Source organism: Apteryx rowi, unplaced genomic scaffold (genome assembly GCF_003343035.1).
Source record: "Apteryx rowi isolate R43461 unplaced genomic scaffold, aptRow1 scaffold_1151, whole genome shotgun sequence".
Lineage (NCBI taxonomy): Eukaryota > Metazoa > Chordata > Aves > Apterygiformes > Apterygidae > Apteryx > Apteryx rowi.
The window spans coordinates 41,865-61,340 of NW_020447366.1; the positions used below are offsets into that span (position 1 = coordinate 41,865).

The following is a 19,476-nucleotide window of genomic DNA, read 5'->3' on the forward strand; positions in this document are numbered from 1 at the left end:
GCCACGGCCGAGCCGGGCTTTAAAGGGGCCGCGCGGCGGCGGCGCTGCGCCTGCGCGGGAAGCGGCCGCCCGCCGCCCCGCTTTCAGGGCGCTGCTGCCGCTGCGGGCAGGAGCCCGGTGCCTCCCGCCCGCGCCTCTGCCGGGAGCTCCAGCGTGAGGCCGAAGTAACGGATCAGGCAGCCAGGAAACACCACTCGTGCAGCACAGCAGATGTTTAATAGAAATAATTGAGAATGTAGATTAAGTTTCCATGCAGAAGTGATTTAATCTTTAATTATAATTTTTAAGCAGCTGCTATATCCTAATTTTTACAAATACCATCTTCGAGACTGCAATTGCTCTGCTTACAGTACTCATCCTATATACATAAATTTAGATTACAACATAAGTTCAATTTTTAAATACAAGTACTTAAGGTAGCAACATAAATGTGTATATAAAGCTTTTGCTATGATGTTCTTACCCACCCAAAGGCAAAGCACATGTGCTTACCATCCTTTTAGTAATAGTACTAAAGTTAAGCAGATGCATAAGAACCAGGGGCCAAGACATTCTTTGACTATGCTCACACTTGTCTTCCCTGCTATCTATTGCTGCTTGGCCTGTTTAAAACAGTCCATTTGGTAGTCAAGAGAAAAAACATCTGATAGTACAGGAATTGAAGTACAGTGAAGGCAGAGGTCAAAAGACCTACTCAAACAGATTCATATGGTGTGATCTTTATTTGTGACGGAACATATTTACAGGACAAAGTGTACATATAAAAACCATATTAGTCACTTTCTGCCTTCTTGGCAGACAGGTGCCCTACTTCTTCCCTTGTCATAAGCTACCAACATGTAATTTCCTTTCACTAACTTTAAAATTCTATTAAAAATATCAGTAATAACTTGTATTTTAGTACATATTTTTCTGCATTTCTTCTGAATGATACAAACACCACTAACAGTTCCACGCACATCTACTGTCACTTCCTTCCTCCCCATACCAAGTAGGTCAGCATACATCTTAACAGGTGGAAATAGTTTTGCCTTCCAGACTCAGAGCAAGAAGAAAATAGAAAAAAGCATCAACACTGGAGTCTCAAGCTAGTACTGTAAAGTGGCCTGCAAGATGGCTTCATGTTTTTGTCACCAAACACTACAGTTACAAAAACTATTGGTAATTTGCCATCTGTATTACAGAAAATAGTTTGAAATTTTATTTTTTAAACTCACATTGAATCTCAGTAGTTCAAGTTATATTTATTACTGACAACTTATTATAAGTAGGTTTAATCTGTGAAACTTATTTCTTGGAATAGTGAAATCAATAAAACGAAAACTTGATTATACTAAATATCACAGTCACTTAAGTATAATGCATCACCATATGACTAAATGCACCATTATTTTAGCATTTCATATTGTACTGTTATCACAAACTACACTGTGATTAAGTCTCTCCCTCCTCCCTAGATTCAGTAATTGAATTGCAGCAGTAATCTTTATTATTGTAAATATCCAAAACCTTACCTGCTCCATTTTCACCAGCATTTCAGGCATTGCCTCAAACTACAGAATGAATTATCAGCTTAGTAAATGATTGCAGTTCAACTGCCTATTTGTCCCTTTGTCTGCAGAGCAAGCATGGACTGAAAGTAGTGATAGCTCCGCTGACCTTTGAAATCAAAATGCCACTCCAAGCCCTGATCACTTGTGCTTCATTAAGCTTTTGGTTTACTCCCTGTGGTAGCATTTAAGATGCCCAGTATGAATTTAAATTTTGACTTTGTAACAGCTGGCATAATCAAGTACAACCATTGTGCATATAAAATTTATTCAAAGCACTGACGTTGAGTCTTATGTAATTTTCCTTTTATAAGAAACAGGAGGTGGGTCCTAATTAAGTGAGCCAGGTTGATTATTCTAGCAACTCTTCATTTTACATTTAAATTAAGTAAAAAACATCATGCAATGATATACTGAGATGGATGATCAGAGAATTTCTCCTTACACTATTTTTTTGCGGTGAAATATATATGCCACAATATGAAAATAACCAATTCCTGTAGTGACTACTTAAAGGCAGTTGAACCACCAATACCAATTTTTTTTAAAAAACATTTCACATGTGCATGAAACTAGTACGAACCCTTAGACTGAAGCTGACACAGCACTCAAACTTCCCCTTTACTTCCATTCTTTAATTCTCTCTCCACTCTGCTCCACATTATTTATCCACATTTCAAAGTAATTTATTTTGCTTTCATGGAAATTGAGGAAACTAAGCAGAGGAAGAATCAGGCTAGCCAGAGCACAGCAGTGGTCAGTAGAATCTCAGGCTGCTTTGCTGGGAGAAGGCAAAAAGTTTGTTTACAGATTGCATTGCAGTAAGCAAGGATAGAAGTGGCCATGCTCAGGGAACCTTGGTGAGGCTGAACAATTGACTAACAGCAGCTATTTTCAAATAGCTTTGTTATTGGGCCAGATTTCTGTTTTGGGGAGAGGTAGAGTCCTGAAAATGCAGCTTATTCAATTTTTCAGAAACCCTCTGACAGAGCTGAACAGGAATTCTGCAGGAGTTCTGTCCACTGTACAAACTCCTCTGCTTTAGTCTGAAGCTACCAGTTCTGAGAAGTAGATTAATAAACTGGCTGGTACTGACAGTTCTATAGAGGTGGGAATTTCCTGAAGTTTACAAATGCCATGTGGCAAGCTTCTGAAAATTTCTCCTTTGTAGGGAAGAAAACCTTTCTAGACTATCAGGAGGACGTTTTAAGATGACACTTAACTAAAAACGTCAATTGAGCTAGAAAGTTTTAAGCACTAAGGCTGTATCAAAGCATTATGTAGTCAGAAACCAAAGCACAGCTCTGCAACATCTGCAGTTTTCTGCTTCACTGGGTATACTTTCACCCTTTAGCAACCGCTAGCCAACTAGATGCCAGACACCGGAAATCAGGATCAGTTGAACTCATACCTTAATTCAGTGCCGTTGTTTCTAGATGTCTGATTTTTGTGCTTCTGTTAGCATTCACTTGCCTAAATTGCTTATGAAATAAAAGACTAGGATTAGCTTACATTTTTAAATCACATTGAAATATGTCATTGTTTTTCATCAAGAAGGCTCTTCACCAGATGTAGTGATTTTGCCTTAAAATGCACTTAAGAGTAGAACAGAGTGTAACTCAGCAAGCATACATAAAAGAATGCCATCTTGAGTCAAGGATGCTAGAATAAAGCCTGCAAAGCAAACGGCCAAGACAGTCCAATACTGCTGCAGAATCAAAGCCTTTTCATAGCTTCCAGATATGACAACTTCATGACAGGAACAGAATTTCTGCAGCAAATAAAAAAACTTGAAGTGTTACTTGTGTTCTTCCATTTTCAGCTGCTTACAGATCCTTGTCTCTCCCATTACTTTCTTCCCTCTTCCTTCTCTTGCTTACTATAGTTTGGTATAACCAGCTGTTCATTTTGCATCCACAGGTTGGTGGATATACAAGGTCATGTAACTTCAGGTTTTCTAGTAAGACCACATTCTCAAACGAGATCGTGAAGATCTCGGCATTTCCTTTATGACATTCTTTTGCCTCATTTGCCTCTTTTGGACAAGAATATGGGCTAGCTTTGTTTTCCTCCACAAGGAGGGATAATTTCAATATTAAATTATTTCAACAAGTTCCCCATTATAAATGCCTCTCTACACTTTAGGCAAACTTAAAACAAACACTTCAAGTATTTCTCATTTCAAACACCTAAAGTTAATCCTTATCCTCCATCTGCAGCTCAAGTGATCCAGCAAACACAAAGGTGACATTATGCAATACTGGACCAGTTTATTTACGTGGGCTTAATATGCATTTTCAATACCTCATTTCCTGAGGTATTACCGTCCTCCGTAAGTGCCTAATGTCAGTTTAAATAGCACTATACTCAACATGCTAAGCTTTTTGTATCCCCTCTTTGCAGCACCCATACACAGGATATTAGTCAATGCAACAGCAAAAAACAGGGAGTTTCACATGTTTCACTTAAGTTCCATCATTTGTTTTTGTGCTAGGAGACATTTACAGGAAATAAGATAAGGGAATTTCAAGTTGTATGTACTTGTACAACCCATCTGAGTAATTTCTTCTGTATGATTAGGCAATACATTATCTTTGAGACAAGATGTATTGAGTTTTGTTGTGAAGAATTAAGACTAGAACACAAGGTCACTTACACAGCTTAATTTGATTTTGTTTTTTATCCTTGGTTTGTGAAGGAGGTAGACAAGTAATAGTTTCATTAAAAAAATGTTTATTCTGCTAAAATGTTCTTACTTTGAAATGCAGTTAAACAGATCCTTCAACTTGCCAAAATCCAAGTCTACACAATGAATGCACATACAGTGGGAATCCTCCCACCCAGTGAAGAGAAGTTATTTTCTCCTTCACTTAACATTGACCAAGAGAGCTGGCTACATGGAAGTTATGACAATTTAAGAGTCCAGTGAGCACAGCATTCATAAAATATGATAAGCTTCCCTTAAGACACTAGTCTCCACCACAGGATGCAAATATTTACATAAACAAAGCAATTGGTTTGAATTTGACCTGAAAATCCTCTTCTAAAAATCAACAGCTGTAATATCTAGCCTCAGGACTGAAATTAGCATGTCTTGAATATGGATCCCACCAGGAGCTATCAAGACCAACCATAGAGTCCAACTTTCTATATCTGGTCTATATTATGCAAGCCACAAAGGAAACATGATCTCTGGGAAGTGTTCCTTCCATTGGTATTAATGCAAACAGCCAGCAAAATTAAATTAGAATTGTAAAGATGAGACAAAACAAGATATTACATGAAAGCAGATTTCATTTGTCATTCTTTTTCCCCCAATGCTTATTCACCCCTTTTTGGGCTTAAGCTGTTCTGTTAATTTGAAAACAAATTAAGCAACTTCAGCATACTGGAAAGTGAAACATTCAACATTTCTGTCTTAGAGTGCAACTATGTTACCAGAAGCCTGGAGCATACAGTCATCCATAGCCTCTGAGTAAGAGTATGATCAAGCATAGTTTCTCTAAAAATAGATCATTTAATATCATTTCTCTGCTACTCTAATTTGTATTACATACAGCATTCAAATTCACCTTTAACAAATAGTCCTTTGAAGTCTTCACTGCAGCATGCGAGTTTATTGTTGATTTAAGATATTTTTCTTAAAACCAAGAGATTAACTTTTGTTTCTATTACCTGCAATAGAAAAACTTTACTAAGTTTGTGTTTTCCACTCTTGCCCTTATTACATCTAGTAATCATGTCAGCTGGAGGAAGGGGGGAGAGGGGCTTAATTCTCCATGACAGGCAGGACCAGGATTTCAGACCCCAGAAAACATTCTGAAACACAAGCCTGTTTGCAATCTACATCCTTTCACTGTCTTTTCTACACTACTTGCTTTTGTCCCCCATGCTCTTGTCATCTTTCCCTCCACCGAACAATCACCTGTAGGCCTTGTGCTTCTTACCTTTACACCTACAGCAGCACAAGGACCTGAAAGACAGCAACTAAAAAAAACAGGGCTCAAACCTCTGAGTCACTTCCATGCCTACAGCCCTTGCAGGAGATATTGCATATCGCTTGATCAGCCACAGCTTATTAGCTGCATGTGGCAGGTGGCTTCCCAAAGCAAAGAAAACACTGAGTGATGCACAGCAATAAAATCATGTTCACATCTTGCAAGGTCACATAAAAAAGTTCATTCTCTGTAACCTGCTCCCCTCCTCAAACATGCTTTCTATTATCTCACCTGACATAAGCCCTGCTCAGTTCAGGTTAGTAAAACAGATAGGGCTGGGAAGCATAATGGCCAACAGAGTATCAGAGGCACCCCATAGATGTAGCCTTCATCTGCCAGGAACAGACAAGAGATGCCATCTCCTTTTCCAGATAAAGTAGACACTATGAGACTGTCATGTCATCTTTGGTTATGTTGAAGAAGATACAAGACCATGGTTACCGCAATATCCAAGCTTACCTTCTTTAAAGGGAGTTTTTGGAGGAATATTTTCCTTGCTATCATGCTGGAAAGCTTTAGAGGGATCAAACCGCCTAATGCCCTGAATTGCATATAGCTGCTCCTGAAGATCTCTGCTTGTTTGCTTCTCTTTTGCTAGCAGTGCACGCAATTTTGAGACATCCTAATGCAGAACAAATAACACTTCAGAAGTCACATTAATAACAGGAGGAAAGCATGCTACATTATTTGCTTTAGCATTACTCAGAAAGACTAATTAACACCTACATACAAAATTGTTTTTGTCAGTTCTTTTAAAAAAGGAAAAACAGTTACAGAAAAACTAGCACCATTGTATAACAATGCTAAGCAGTAGAGTAGCTTGAAACTTTTAATGGCCAATACCTTATTTAGTGCTTTCGGCAGATAGTTTGATACGTCTAGAATCTCCAAAAAGGTACGAAAAACTAACCAGTCTAAATGCAAGAGTAATTATTTGCACTGGTGATCTTCCTGTACATCATGTATCGAGTCCAAGCTAAGAGAGATTATTTTTCTATTTCTAGAGGCTAGTGATTCGTTCTAATCTAGCACTCAAAGGAAATTTAAGAACCACAGAAATCATGTAATTTAATAAATTAAGGCCAGGGTCCCCACACAAGTGTGGGATCAATCTATAAATATTTATAGCAATAGAGGAATCGAGAGTCAATGAAGTCCAGATTTCTAACATTTTATTTGACAAACCTGCTTCAGGTGCGTATTCTCCTCCTTCAGCTTCATAACATGCTTGATTTTTTGCTTCTGGTTCTGATGGCCAAGTAGTTTAGCATATGCATCACTTAATTTATTCAGTTCTTCTTGGGCTGCACCATGTTCATTTAAGAGAGCATTCTTCTCCGCTTCAAATGCATCTAGTTGTTGCTGGAACATATGTTAAAACTTTTAAAAATCTATAATTGAAATCCTTTTAAATACTGAACTGAGACCTACAGAGACTGGTTTGGGAAGAATAGCTGTTCAATAGACAGTAGCTTTGGAAACCATTGCACATAAATACCTTAGAATAGCAGATAGCATGTTTACTTCTTGAGTACTTCTTGAGAGTTCAGTCAACTGCACAAGAGTGTTAAGTCAGACACTAAAACATCTATTTCATGACACACCTGAAAAGGCTTAGTTTTGTTATGCAAGTCTTCATATAGAGTACGCCAGGTCTTTATCTCTTCTTTTAAGCTAGAGGTCACATCTTCATTTATGTTCTTCCTAAAAAGCAAGATGCAGTTTCATTATCTTCACATGCTAAAAAGCTTACAGCATTTCTTCACACTAAAACTTTTGTGTACCATGGTACACAATATTAGTTTGAGAAAAAGTCACCTTGATCTTTCCTCTTCAAGACTTCTCAGGTCTTCAGTTTGCACTTCCAGTTTTTCCTGAAGTTTAGTCATTTGTGCAAGGTAAGACTCTCTGGTTCTCTCTATTTCGGCTTCTTTTAGTGCCAGCTTTGTCTGGGCTTCTAAAAGCATCCTGAGGAAAACATCATTCATCTTTAATGAACCCTTTTTTCTCCCCCCGCTCTTATTCTAAATCTGAAAACAAGTACCCACATTTGAAATGCTGTTAATAAAAGAACTGGAATGAAGGCTTGCACTAACAGCACTGTAAGAAAAGCACAGCATCATACAGAAAGCAATCAAGTTGAAGATGTACAATATTTTTAACTGCAAGGAACTGAGAAAGCAGTGCTTTTGAAGAAAGGAAAGACCATATGTTTATTAACTCCATTTAACACTAACAGCTTTTAATGCAAGTTACCTCAGTAGTTAGACTTTTTAATGCAGGTGCAGCATTGCTTGAGAGATTTACTCAAGCACAAACTAGATCAAGTCAAGATTGTTCAATGTGGATGAGTTCAAGGGTTTAGGCAAATTCTACATCCATGGGTTGCCTTCCCTCTCCTTCTACCTCAGTTATTTAATATCTTGGTGGAGACAAAGAATCCCTCCCCTACCATGCCCAAGAGTCAGCAAATCAAAACAGGAGACCAATTGAGCTGTTTTTCTTTCATCAACTCTAATGGGAACTGGAGACAACAATAAACAGGTGGGGAGAAACAAAGGAGCAACATTTTAAGAACAAGTGTTTTAAGTAAGCTGAGATAAGCTCTAATTGTGGATAACCTTAAAATACTAACTATAGATAAAAGGCATTTTGTTACAGAAGCATTTTATAAATTAGAGGTACATGTGGCAAAGTCAGAAATACCCAATTCACATTGGCCAGAAAAGGATTTTCATTTTTTGTGTATCAATACCTTCAACTCCCTGCACTGGGAAGGGGAAGAAATAGAAATATTCAAGTGCTGATTTTATTTGATAGTGCACCTTGTTAAGTTCTAGGTAAGAAGGCAAGCCTCAGTGAGCATTCTTTAGCTTCAGAAAAGGTTTGCTGGCCCAATACCTTGCACATTCTTCTTTTGCTTTGTTTTTAGTACATTCTGCTTCCTGAAGTAGCTGTAGGTTATCTTCACCAATTTTTTTCAGGTTGGCAACCTCTTCTTGCAGTAAGGTATTCTCCAGTTTAAGACTGGATATTTCTTCAGCTATTGTCTTCTTGTAGCTGGAATTAAAAAACCTTGTTACTTGAGATAGAACAGACCAACAGGTTCAGGCCTTAGGAGAGCAATACAAGCTCATGCTACCAAGTATAAAAGACTTTAGCCTCAAGATATAGCAGCATTCTGGTACGAAGATGTTTACCAGAAGAAAAAAGTCATTTCCATAAAACCATAAGAAATTACACTGAAAAATACCATACTATAGTTATTTTCATTTCAGTAGACATTTTAAGCACTGAAGATCATCTATATCTGAAGCCTGTGTCAAAAAGTACCCTGCTTGACCCTTTGAGATGCCTTCGCACATTTAGCAATAACAATATCAATTTTAAAATACTGTTACAGCCTGTATCTTTTGAAGAGAAATCTGAGAGATCAGAATTCCTTCCCTGATACGCATCTGCTGGCAGATCTTGAAGATCATGTCTAGTGACAATAGAGTTTAATTCCTTCTGAGTGACTGTACACAATGTACTCAGTTGCTTCCAGCACTGTGTCACACAGAAGTAAGAGTTATCTAACACTGAGGCTATTTTCAAGAACTTTAGGAAAATAATCTGCAAGTTTTGAGTCTGAGCAGGAAGCCATTTTGTAAGAAAAATTAGCGCACAGAACAACATCACCAGTCACAACTCTCACCAAGGTTCAAGAGCACTTGAGTATTGTACTTGGTTACACTTTGGAAGAGGAAACATCCATGGCTTCCTGAACCTACAGCTGGACACTTAATAGGTCATTATGCTGGCCTAGTACCAAGGAGGATTAAGTCAATTTGTTGATGCCATCAAATAATCCAGCACATAAAGCACTGCTCTAACACTGTGGCAATGCTCATATACAGTGTCAAGTAATAAGATACACGCATAAACAGTACTTTTTATCACAGAGAGAATACCTGTCCTAGATCTTAAGGGAACTTAAATACCTTTCAAATTCAGCAATAGTCTTTCCAAGTTTACGCAGTGTATTGCTATGCTCTTCTTGGATTTGCAAAACAGCATTACTGTGCATTTCACTGATTTGCTCCAAATCAGCATTTTTCCTGAAATAAGAAATCAGCATGCCATACTGAAAACAAGTATGTCTGAACAAGTTTCAAGTGCTGTTATCAGTTACTGAAGGTTTGCTGTGGTAGCAATGCATTAATTCTGACACAAATCAATAACTTCTCTACCACAGCTTTTCAAGGATTAAAGCACAATCTTCTTCACAGCAGATTTAACTAAGTATTTTCCCCTCCCTTAATTTCCCCAAATACCTATAGAACAGATTCCTTTTAATACCTACTAGAAATCTTTCAAGTGATAAAGGAAGAAACAACTTTCTTGAAAGTCTTCCCTAGTGATTGCCCTCTCCAGGATGGAAGCATTCAATATGACACACATGTAGCTTACCCTTAGGAATAACAGGATACAACTATAGTACCAGCAGATCAAGCATGTCTCAGAATGCTAATTAAGCAGTTTCAAATTAAAACAATTTAAAACTGATTCAAATCACTCAAGTGGATTCGATTTAATTGCTATCATTAGTCAACAACCAGCAAGAAATAAATTTAGATCTGTTCAGGTCTCTTTAAAATGTAAATTAGGTTTAGAAACTTTTTCTATACCTTTGATTTAACATTTTTATGTAAGAGCACTAGAATCAGGCAGTTTTACAAACCCTTTCAACTTTTCTTCCATCTGAGCAAGCTCAAAAGCTTGAGATTTGGTTTCTTGTTCCAATCGCTTCACCAACTTTTCAGCTTTCTTCTCCTTAGCATGTAACTTGTTCAGCTCATTCATTGCACCCTTCAGCTCCTCTTCCAGGAGGAGTCTCTCATTTGTTACTTCTTCTTGAAACTCTAGTAGCTTCTGGTGCATAGACACAGACGACTGCTGCAGGCCAGAGTAGCAGAGATTTTATAACTACCAGTACTTTTCTAGGCTATGTTTATATATACTAAATGCCAGTTTACAGCATTTAAGCTTTTAAGCACAAGAATAAGGGCAAATCTATGGGAAGAATGATAACATCTGTCACATCAGAGCTGTGATTCTTACAGGGACATTAGAACATGCAGTTTCTGCTGGCAGATAGCCACTTATACATCCCACAGATTAGACTGCTATTAATACAGCAATTTTACATGTAAACAAAATTAGAATATTTAATGTTAGTCATTGGGATTAGAGTATTTTTTGACTAATTTAGAATTTGTATTTACAAATACTAAAAAAATTTTACAAATTTACAAATACTTAAAAAAAATTAGAATATTTAATGTTAGTCATTGGGATTAGAGTATTTTTTGACTAACTTAGAATTTGTATTTACCTTCTCTTGTTGCAGCTGAGAGAGAATATCCTCTTGTTTCTGAAGCAGGTTTTGGTGCTCTTGTTCTTCTAAGTTAATTTTTTTTTTCAGGTCTTCTATTTCAGCAGTCATACTCAGGTATTTTCCTCTGCTCTCAGAAGACTCTTTCTCTGTATAGAGAAGTTGTCAATAAAACAGATCTTTACTTCTCTATCTTCAAAGAACTACAACATCTGTTCATCATAGGACTTTCCTTCTAGCTTTAAAGTTAATTAGGCAAGGGGGGGGGGAATCTTCTACCCACCTGGAAACTCCTCAAAACTGGCTGAAAGACTCATACTTGAGATTAATATTAATGATAGCAATCTTAGGGACAAACAGTTAGCCTTTATTAGAACAGCAGTATAGTTGGGGAAAAATATCTGTTTTCCCAAAACTAACTTTCACAGAATGCAAGCACCAGGCAGCCAACTGGTATACAGAGAACTGAGTACCAGTGTTAGGTTGCAGGGCTTTTTTTTTTTTTTTTTTTTTTTTGGGGGGGGTTGTTTCTATTCTGGGGGGGGGTCATGTGGAAGGGACAGAGGTGAAGGAGTTCCTAGGCACATTCCCAGTACCTCAATGAACTTGAGCATATGTCCCTACTGGTGAACTGAAGAATGTAGTGCTGCTGGTCAATGAGGAGTGAAGAGCAAGTCATTTGCAGGCAGTTTTCAGATTAAAGCCCATCCTACCAAGTAAACAATTTTTATTTCCATAATATCCACCTTAGTATCCCTCTATGGAAGGATAGTTTTAGACTTAACAAGAGAGGTCAGATTCCAGGTAATTTCCATACTGATGGAAATATGCCAGGCTCTTTTCAACCAGACATGACATTCAACAAACCAGTCTAGGCTAACATTTTGAAACAAACCTATTTGAGATGCTATAACTAAGATGTGCCAGTGATTCTTACCTATGCCAACAGCATACAAGTACTACCAATTACCTTTTTCTTGTTCAAGCAGCTGACACCTTTCATTAAGTTCTTTTATCAGTTTAAATGATTCTTCCTCTTCCCTTTTAAGGGAATCCCTCAGGATCCCGATGTCTTGGTCTTTCTTTATCAGCATCTCCTCCAGCTGGGCAACATCTAATTTGTATTTTTCTACTGTTTCTGCAACACTACTGTAGGAGAAAGTTCAGCTGTGTGTTACCACTACATTTTGCTCATAAGGTTACACTTCAGTACAAAGGGGGAAATGCTTCATTTAAAAAGGTCCAAATTAATTTTGATCATAACCAAATTCAACAGGGAGACAACCTTCACTTACTTTCCCACGCACCAGTTATTGCACATTAAGACAGATTACTTAAAATTAAATGCAATTTATTTCAACATTGACATTTTGTTTTTCCAAGAAATACATGTAACCAAAACTTAAAATATGGATGAAAGTTTGATTAAAAGACTCAGTCACTATAATTGATTTATAGATGACTGGTTGCATCCAATTTTGTACAAAGGTGAATTTTGACAGAAATATATACATGTTAACAAAAACTTTAGAAGCTTAAGCAGAACTTGCTCCTCACTGCCTTGATGAAGATCTTACAATGCATTGTGAGTTAATAAGAGATCTCTTACCGAGTGAATTGGCAAGGGTAAGACAGTGGAAGGAAAAAAACACAACTAAAACCTTCAGTGAACTAGCTGAATTAGAATATTTTCACGTTTGCATCATGCCCTGCTGGGGACACATTACTGTGAAGACTGGTTAGTATTTCAGTCAGCTAGAAAGCCCTGCTTTAGTGATTTTCAGAGCCTCAATCTGATTCTAAAGTGCCTCCAACATACATAATTCATCACAAATCTTAAATGTAAATCAAAGTGCTGCAAAGTTCACTGGAAACCAAGACCATTGGTTTTTGCCCTACTGTACATAGTTTTACAGGTGAGGGCTCAAAGACACTAGCCCATGCCAGTATACTAGAAGGAAAATCCAGCTTGATTTATGCACAAATAAGCCAGGCTAGAAACTAAGATTCCAGGACTCTATGAAACTCTTCCACTGCATTGCTTAGCTCACAAAAGCACAGAGACATTTGGAAAGACAATTAAAAATGTCTTATGACTCCTTTCCATTATCTGGAGAAAAAAACAGCTCCTTCCCCCCTCCCCCCAGTATAATGCAGCTACACAATGTTGCCAAGATTCTATATCAACAGCCATAACCAAGGCCTGGACTTACAGCCTTTTAACTTGCCCAATCCCAGCCAAGGTAAACGTTACCTGAGCTCTGTGATATATTCCAGGAGCTTTTCAGTGTCAGACTTTTCTTCAACTTTTTCTCTCTCAGTAGCAGATCTAAAACCAGAGAGCTTTCATGATGGTTTATTTAAATACATAAGAGCTGTAAGTCATCTGATTGCAGATAAACAGAAATACATCCTTGCATCACAAGGTACAGACAGTTAATATTAAGACATGCTCTCCATAATCCAGTTTGTCTGACAAACTGATAGTGGCTCAAAGAAGTCATTCTTCCCTCTTTTGCTGCTTGTTTCTGTTGCATATCATCTTCTCATTTGTACCAAGGATGCTGAGGCATGTTTTACCATCAAGTGTGCCAGAGGGGCTGCATTAGCTAGACAACAATTATTGCTCGCTTTGTTAATTGCGCTGCCTGCATTATTAGCTTTGTGTATTTTCAGTTTAATACGGGTATAAAATGTCTGCTCATATTTGAACACTTGGATGTTAAGAAAGCAGAAGACACTTTATTAGAAGGAGGATTCTGCAGTGCCAATCAAATCTGCTTTAGAAGTACATCCTTCCTAGGACACCATCCTCAGAAATAGCCCAGTATCAGTGCACTGTTCCTCTGCAAACACCACTATCCAGGCAGAATAGAATATGCCTATTTGGAACTCCCTTCCTGCAGACAGCCACTTCAGCCAAAGCACTTTGCAGTTAACTTTCTAAAAGGCAACACGGCTACTACGAAGCAACCCTGAAGGCATAACTGCCCTTCGATACTCTTATCTAGAGAAGAATTTGTTTACATGGTCCTTGTCAAATGCCTGGGAACTGAAATAGCATCTCAACTCCTTGTCTAATGCTTTATCATTCTTACTTATTCCAAACTTACCTAGTTTAATAGGGCCAGACACTCAAATGTTTAATCTACAGGAGTGTCTTGCTCCAAGATGAAGGCTAAGTCTTCTCTCAAGAAGAGAGTCTCCCTTCCTCACCTCACACCAAAAAAACCCCAACCATACCACACTGGAAGACAAAGTTCAGACATGGTTCTTCTTTTGGAAAAAGGTTAGATATGTTAGAGGAACAGGATCTTATATGTTATGGTTATAAGAATGCTGCAGTTCCTAGCACACCTTTCCATAAAATTTATTCCAAGTCACATACATTAATAATTTCTCTTCCCTCTCAGTAATGTCCTGTATTTTCCCTGAGCTACATATGTACTATAAGGTAGGAACATTGAAGCACAGCTGATAGATATAATGCCACCTAAGTCAATTCCCTTCATTATTACTTACAGTTTTTCTTCTAACTGTGCTACTTTTCCTTTTGAATGCTCTAGATTCCTTTGTACTTCCTGCAACTTCATTTCCATATCTTCCTGCTTTGCAAGTGCAGTCTAAAACAAGATAAATAAAACCAACAAGAAAAAAAAATAGTAGCCAAATATTACCATCAAGATGGAGACTTTGTAAAGAAATTAACTGTCTAAAAGACAGTGGTAAATTAGAACTAGTTCATAGCTACAATTTAATTCATGTTTGCTACTGTGATAGATTTGACTCCTAAGTATCCTGAAGAAGATATCATCTATTCATTAGAAGAATCAAAAAATACAAACATGCATTGCTTCAAACCATACATGGGAGTGCTGGTTTTCAAAGAAATTAATAGTTTAGTCTGACCAGCAGATTTATATCTTAACAGAGGCATTTCTGGTCTTCCTTATTTGAGCTCAGACTTACACTACAAATCAACAGCAGAATCAAGAACAGATTTTTCTGTCCATTTCCACTGAACAAAGTAGAAGAAACTACTTTGAAAATGAGTTTGGGGGAAAAAAAATGTTATCCACAAAATGGTTTTAGTCCATCACTGCCAATTCCCAGAGAGCTCACAGTCACTACCCTGTGTAGTGACAAGGATCTTACCTTTTCCTTAGCATCCCTCTTGTTTCTGAGCTTCATTAACTCCATGCATAGGCTGCTCATTTTCTTCTGCATGCCATCTTCAGACAGCTTATTAGAGATAAAGAAAAGAGCACTAAATATAACCCCTTCATATGAATTACTCTTCACAGAACCATTTAGTAGTGTCTCCCTCCCATCCACAGCACTGATCTCCATCTGTCCTTGAGCAACACATTTGCAGGCCCAGCTCCGTCTTTAGACAGAAAAGCACAAAATCCCAAACTAGAGATGCTCTGTCCCTCTGGCAACAAAGGGGTGAATGTGAAAACAGATGCTGATTCATACTGCCAACAACTAAAGATTCTTGCAGAAGAAACTCAATAGCAAAGTCAAAGCAAATAGATGCTCATTTGTCTGACAGTACCTTTGATTTTAATAGTTCATTGGCCCTTGTTAGTTCAAGAAGCTGTTTTTTCAGGCATGCAACATTTGCCAAGAGAGATGTTTTCTCTTGCACCACAGCAGTCAGTTTGGCTTCAGTCTTCACAAAATCCTCATCCAAAGCCTGAAGTTTTTTATCCTGTTCCCCACGCTCTCTCACTAATGCACGAATCTAAAATAAAATTGGTATTTGCTTTATTTCTTGCTATTATTCCTTTAAGTAACAAAATTAAAGTCACGCCTATTCTATATTCCTGTAAAGGCTGAGTATTCAAACATGTATTTTCAATTCTGTTGTTCATGGCAAAGGACACAAAATCACCACAATTCTTTATTACTAAACACCATAGACTTGTAGTCTTAGCATTTCAGCTGGTTTACTTTGTGCTACTGAGCTAGTGCAATGTATTCAAAAACTTCAACCTGCAACAGAACTCAATTCTCCTCCTTAGCTATGGAATTTAAAAAAATTGGAACTTGACAGCTGAAATATATGAAGCAAAGACATGGTACCAGCACCAAGAAGGGAAAGCTAACTGCCCTAAACTTTAAAATTACCTCAGTTATGAAGAAAAATAGACAGGGCAGACAGTTAAATAAAACAGAATCCTACAGGTTGCATAAAATACTCTGAAAACACAGGATTCTTTCTTTATTCTGTTCTTTAAAAGATGGGTTGCAGGGCTGTTCAGGGTCAGCAAGAATGAATAATTCTGTTCCATTAACAAACCCAATGTTTTCTACCTACTAACATTTGAGAACCTTTGCTCTGCACAGAACTGTTTGCAAACAACTTGCACATTATGTTATGTGAAAGAGACAAATTCTGCCAGCTTGTAGTTTTGATTACGGAAGTGGACAACATAGAATTGCACTCACACAATGTATTCATACCTCCTTCTCCAGCGTCTTCTGTTTCTTTTTCTCTTTCATAAGAATATGATCTCTTTTCGGATTCAGACTCCCACTAGCTGACTTTTGAGAACAGATCCATTAGAAACATTTAAATTGATCTTTACAGTTCACAGTAAGAGGTTACAATATGGAATTTTACCAGGCAAACTGGAGGCTCTGAAGTACTAAACCTCACAAATTAAAATACTGCCCAGCTGCATGCTAATTTAGCACAGTTAAGTGTGACAGTAGATGCCTTAACATACCAAGCAATATTTAAGACCTTCCCCCCCCCCCCCAAACATACACACAAAATCAAAAGCTAAGCCACACATAAGACATATCAGATTAGGAACAGTTTTACCATTGCACTTTCTCATGAACATTACTCTGAATGGACAGCTCATGACCATGGTGACAGAAAGGAGATTGAGAAAGTTTGAGACATAAGCACCCCTTAATCCCCCCAAAAGCCCTTTAATCTCTTAACCACAAGTTTATCTGTGAAACTTCCTTCTATCTCACAAGTTCTAGTAAACTAAATCAGTAAATCTGAGTTATTATTCAATTTGTTAACATATGCATTTTCAAACCTGTATCCTCATACATCTCAGAGAACCTGCATATATATCTCCTCTTATATTCTTTCACCACTAGCTTCCTGCCCTGCAATGTCCATCACAGGAAGTCAGAAGCAGAAACTAGATCTTCTTAATGAGAAGCAGCTATACCATAATTGGATGCAGCAAAAAAAAACATCATGAAGCAAGCCACTCTGTAGCCCCAAATAATCATGCGATCTCAAAGATGCTATGATTTCTTTTTTCTCTTTGTTACTAAGGAAGCCAGGCAAAATAATGTGTTTCACAGTTCATCCAGATAGGTTAACAGTAACTATATAAAGGGGCTATGCGCTTTAACAGTCACATTGAGAATCAGACCCAAAATTAGGTTTAGCTAGAACTAGTATTGGAGACACCACAGAAGAAAGTCTTACTATTGATCCAAGAGATACAAGTCTCCTTCCAGTTACAGGGGTAAACACATTCTTTTCACTGTTCAGATTTGTTTCACCTGAATAAGGATGCAGAAAAGAAAGGTGAAGGAAGAGGGTGGGCATGTGTGTGATGAAGGAATTTTCACCCATCTAGGACAAAATCAAATGACTTTTTATACAAAAGACAAGATGCTATTTGATTATTAGACTACTCATCTCAAAACCCAAGACTAGCTATTTTCTTACTGCAAGCAAGCAGTTCAGTATTAATCAGCTAGGCACTCAGAGTTCAGAAGCAGACTACCAAGTGACAGGCGATTTTGAGAATTCATTTTCTGCTGAGTTTCCCCCCACCCCCAATCCAGATTCACACTATCTGTTTTCAGCTGAGGAACAGTGTATATCTGGGGAAAAAACAACACAACAAAACCTCAAAACCCCACCCATTAAAAGCACGGCTAGAAAAGTAGCTAAATCCTTTATCTGAAGTCAAATTAGAAATTGCACAGAAGGCTTATTTTTGAAAGAGATTCAATTAAGTCATAAAATTAATGTTTTTACAACTGCCAGGCATGTAAGCTGAAAGGCAGCAAGTAAGCCCCCACCAAGAGAAAACAAAAACCAAGAACAGAGCAGTAGCAGCATGTAAGCACTTTCATTCATAGCTTTCAAAGGTATTATACTGTTTTATTTTGTACAAATTTTAGGACTACTCACTCTTCTGCTTCCTGACCCGTTGTTGTCTTTCAGAGGCCAGAGAACTTCTTACTGTATCTGAAGATTTGATATCACAGGATCCTAGTAGCAGGTTATGTGCAAGAAATAAAATATTCAGAACAGCAAAAAATTAATAAGGAAAATGACAGCAGTAAGCTGAAGCTAGTAACATATCTAAGTTAAACCTACTTTAAAAACAACAAGAAGACAACAACCCCAACAACCACAGTCTCAGTTTTGCTCTATAAATATGAAGAAAGCTCACAGAACACATGGTGGGGGGAAGAGGTGGAGAAAGACTACTGCAGAACTGGTAAGATCATTGTCAGCTGCTTAATTTAGCTTTTTCGGGGTACACCAACTAATGTTAAAAGTTGTGCTTCACATACAGAATGTTTTAAGACAGCTCATCAGCAATAGCAGAGCATTAAATTCCATTTGAAAGAAATTAAAAGATCTTACAGCTAATTAGTGAAAGAGCCAGTCTAAAGCAAACTAAAGGGAAAAAATCCTCACCTTTTTTAAAATCTTCTTCCAGTTTGGAAGAGCAGAATATTTAGATGTTAATGAATTCCAGGCATCTCTTCCCCATAACTAAACTACCTTTATCTTTATTAAAAAACTCAAAGAGTTAAAAGAATTTAGGAAAACAGAAAAAAGCAGAAACAACATGGCTGCAGATTCTTTGTATAACCCTGGTCAAGTGGCCTCAAATCCAGCAAATGCCCGTCCACTTGCTTCAGCTTTCTCACTAACTGCAGAGGGAAGAGAGCAACTTCGTTTAACTTATGCTCAGACAGCAGACAACAGTATGAAACAGGTATGCAGCCACGGCGAAAAACTTGTGAGGAGAAGCACCTCTCAGGAACCGTACTTCAGTCAGGAGAAGATCCGTAGATTTCTTAGGAGGATGGGAGGTAGGGTTTGTGTGGCGACATGAGAGAGCCAAGACATCTTGGCTCTGCTCACCCCTGCTTTCAGTAGCTATCCTGTTAGCCTGCAGCCGGGGTTCAGCCTGAGGCCGGCACCTTTCCTCAGAGAAGAGCCCCACATCTGCTTAAGCGAGAGCCCCCCGAGCGCGGCGAGGCCCCGAAAAGCAAAGGCAGAAAGGCCGGATCGCGCACAGAGGCACCCCAGAGCCGCAGGCCAGTCCCCTCCCACAGCCGCTGCTGCGGAGGGCTCCAGCCGGGCCCCCTCCCCGCACCGACCCCCGCGCGCGTACCGGAGCTCTCATTGAAGCGCCGGAGCGGAGCCCTGGAGAACGCCATGGCCACGGGCAGCACCCACCGTCGGCCCCTCTCAGCATTCAAATGGCACCAACGGCCGCCACGCGCCGCCGGCAGCCAATCACCTCCCGCGGCGCGCGGC

General features: G+C 38.4%; 1 protein-coding gene across 1 annotated transcript; it reads right to left on the bottom strand.

Moving 5' to 3' along the window:
- Positions 1-313: 313 nt before the first annotated feature.
- Positions 314-19,399, bottom strand: HMMR (hyaluronan mediated motility receptor). Its single transcript, XM_026080333.1, has 18 exons — positions 19,331-19,399; positions 18,109-18,189; positions 17,392-17,468; positions 16,395-16,475; positions 15,484-15,672; positions 15,081-15,167; positions 14,448-14,548; positions 13,180-13,254; positions 11,896-12,074; positions 10,926-11,074; positions 10,272-10,486; positions 9,532-9,648; positions 8,450-8,608; positions 7,367-7,516; positions 7,153-7,252; positions 6,734-6,910; positions 6,008-6,170; positions 314-5,225 (listed from the first exon to the last, which is right to left on the bottom strand). Exons 1-18 carry the CDS (start codon positions 19,374-19,376, stop codon positions 5,206-5,208), a joined length of 2,166 nt encoding a protein of 721 aa, XP_025936118.1. The 5' UTR covers positions 19,377-19,399; the 3' UTR covers positions 314-5,205.
- Between the last annotated feature and the right edge of the window lie 77 nt (positions 19,400-19,476).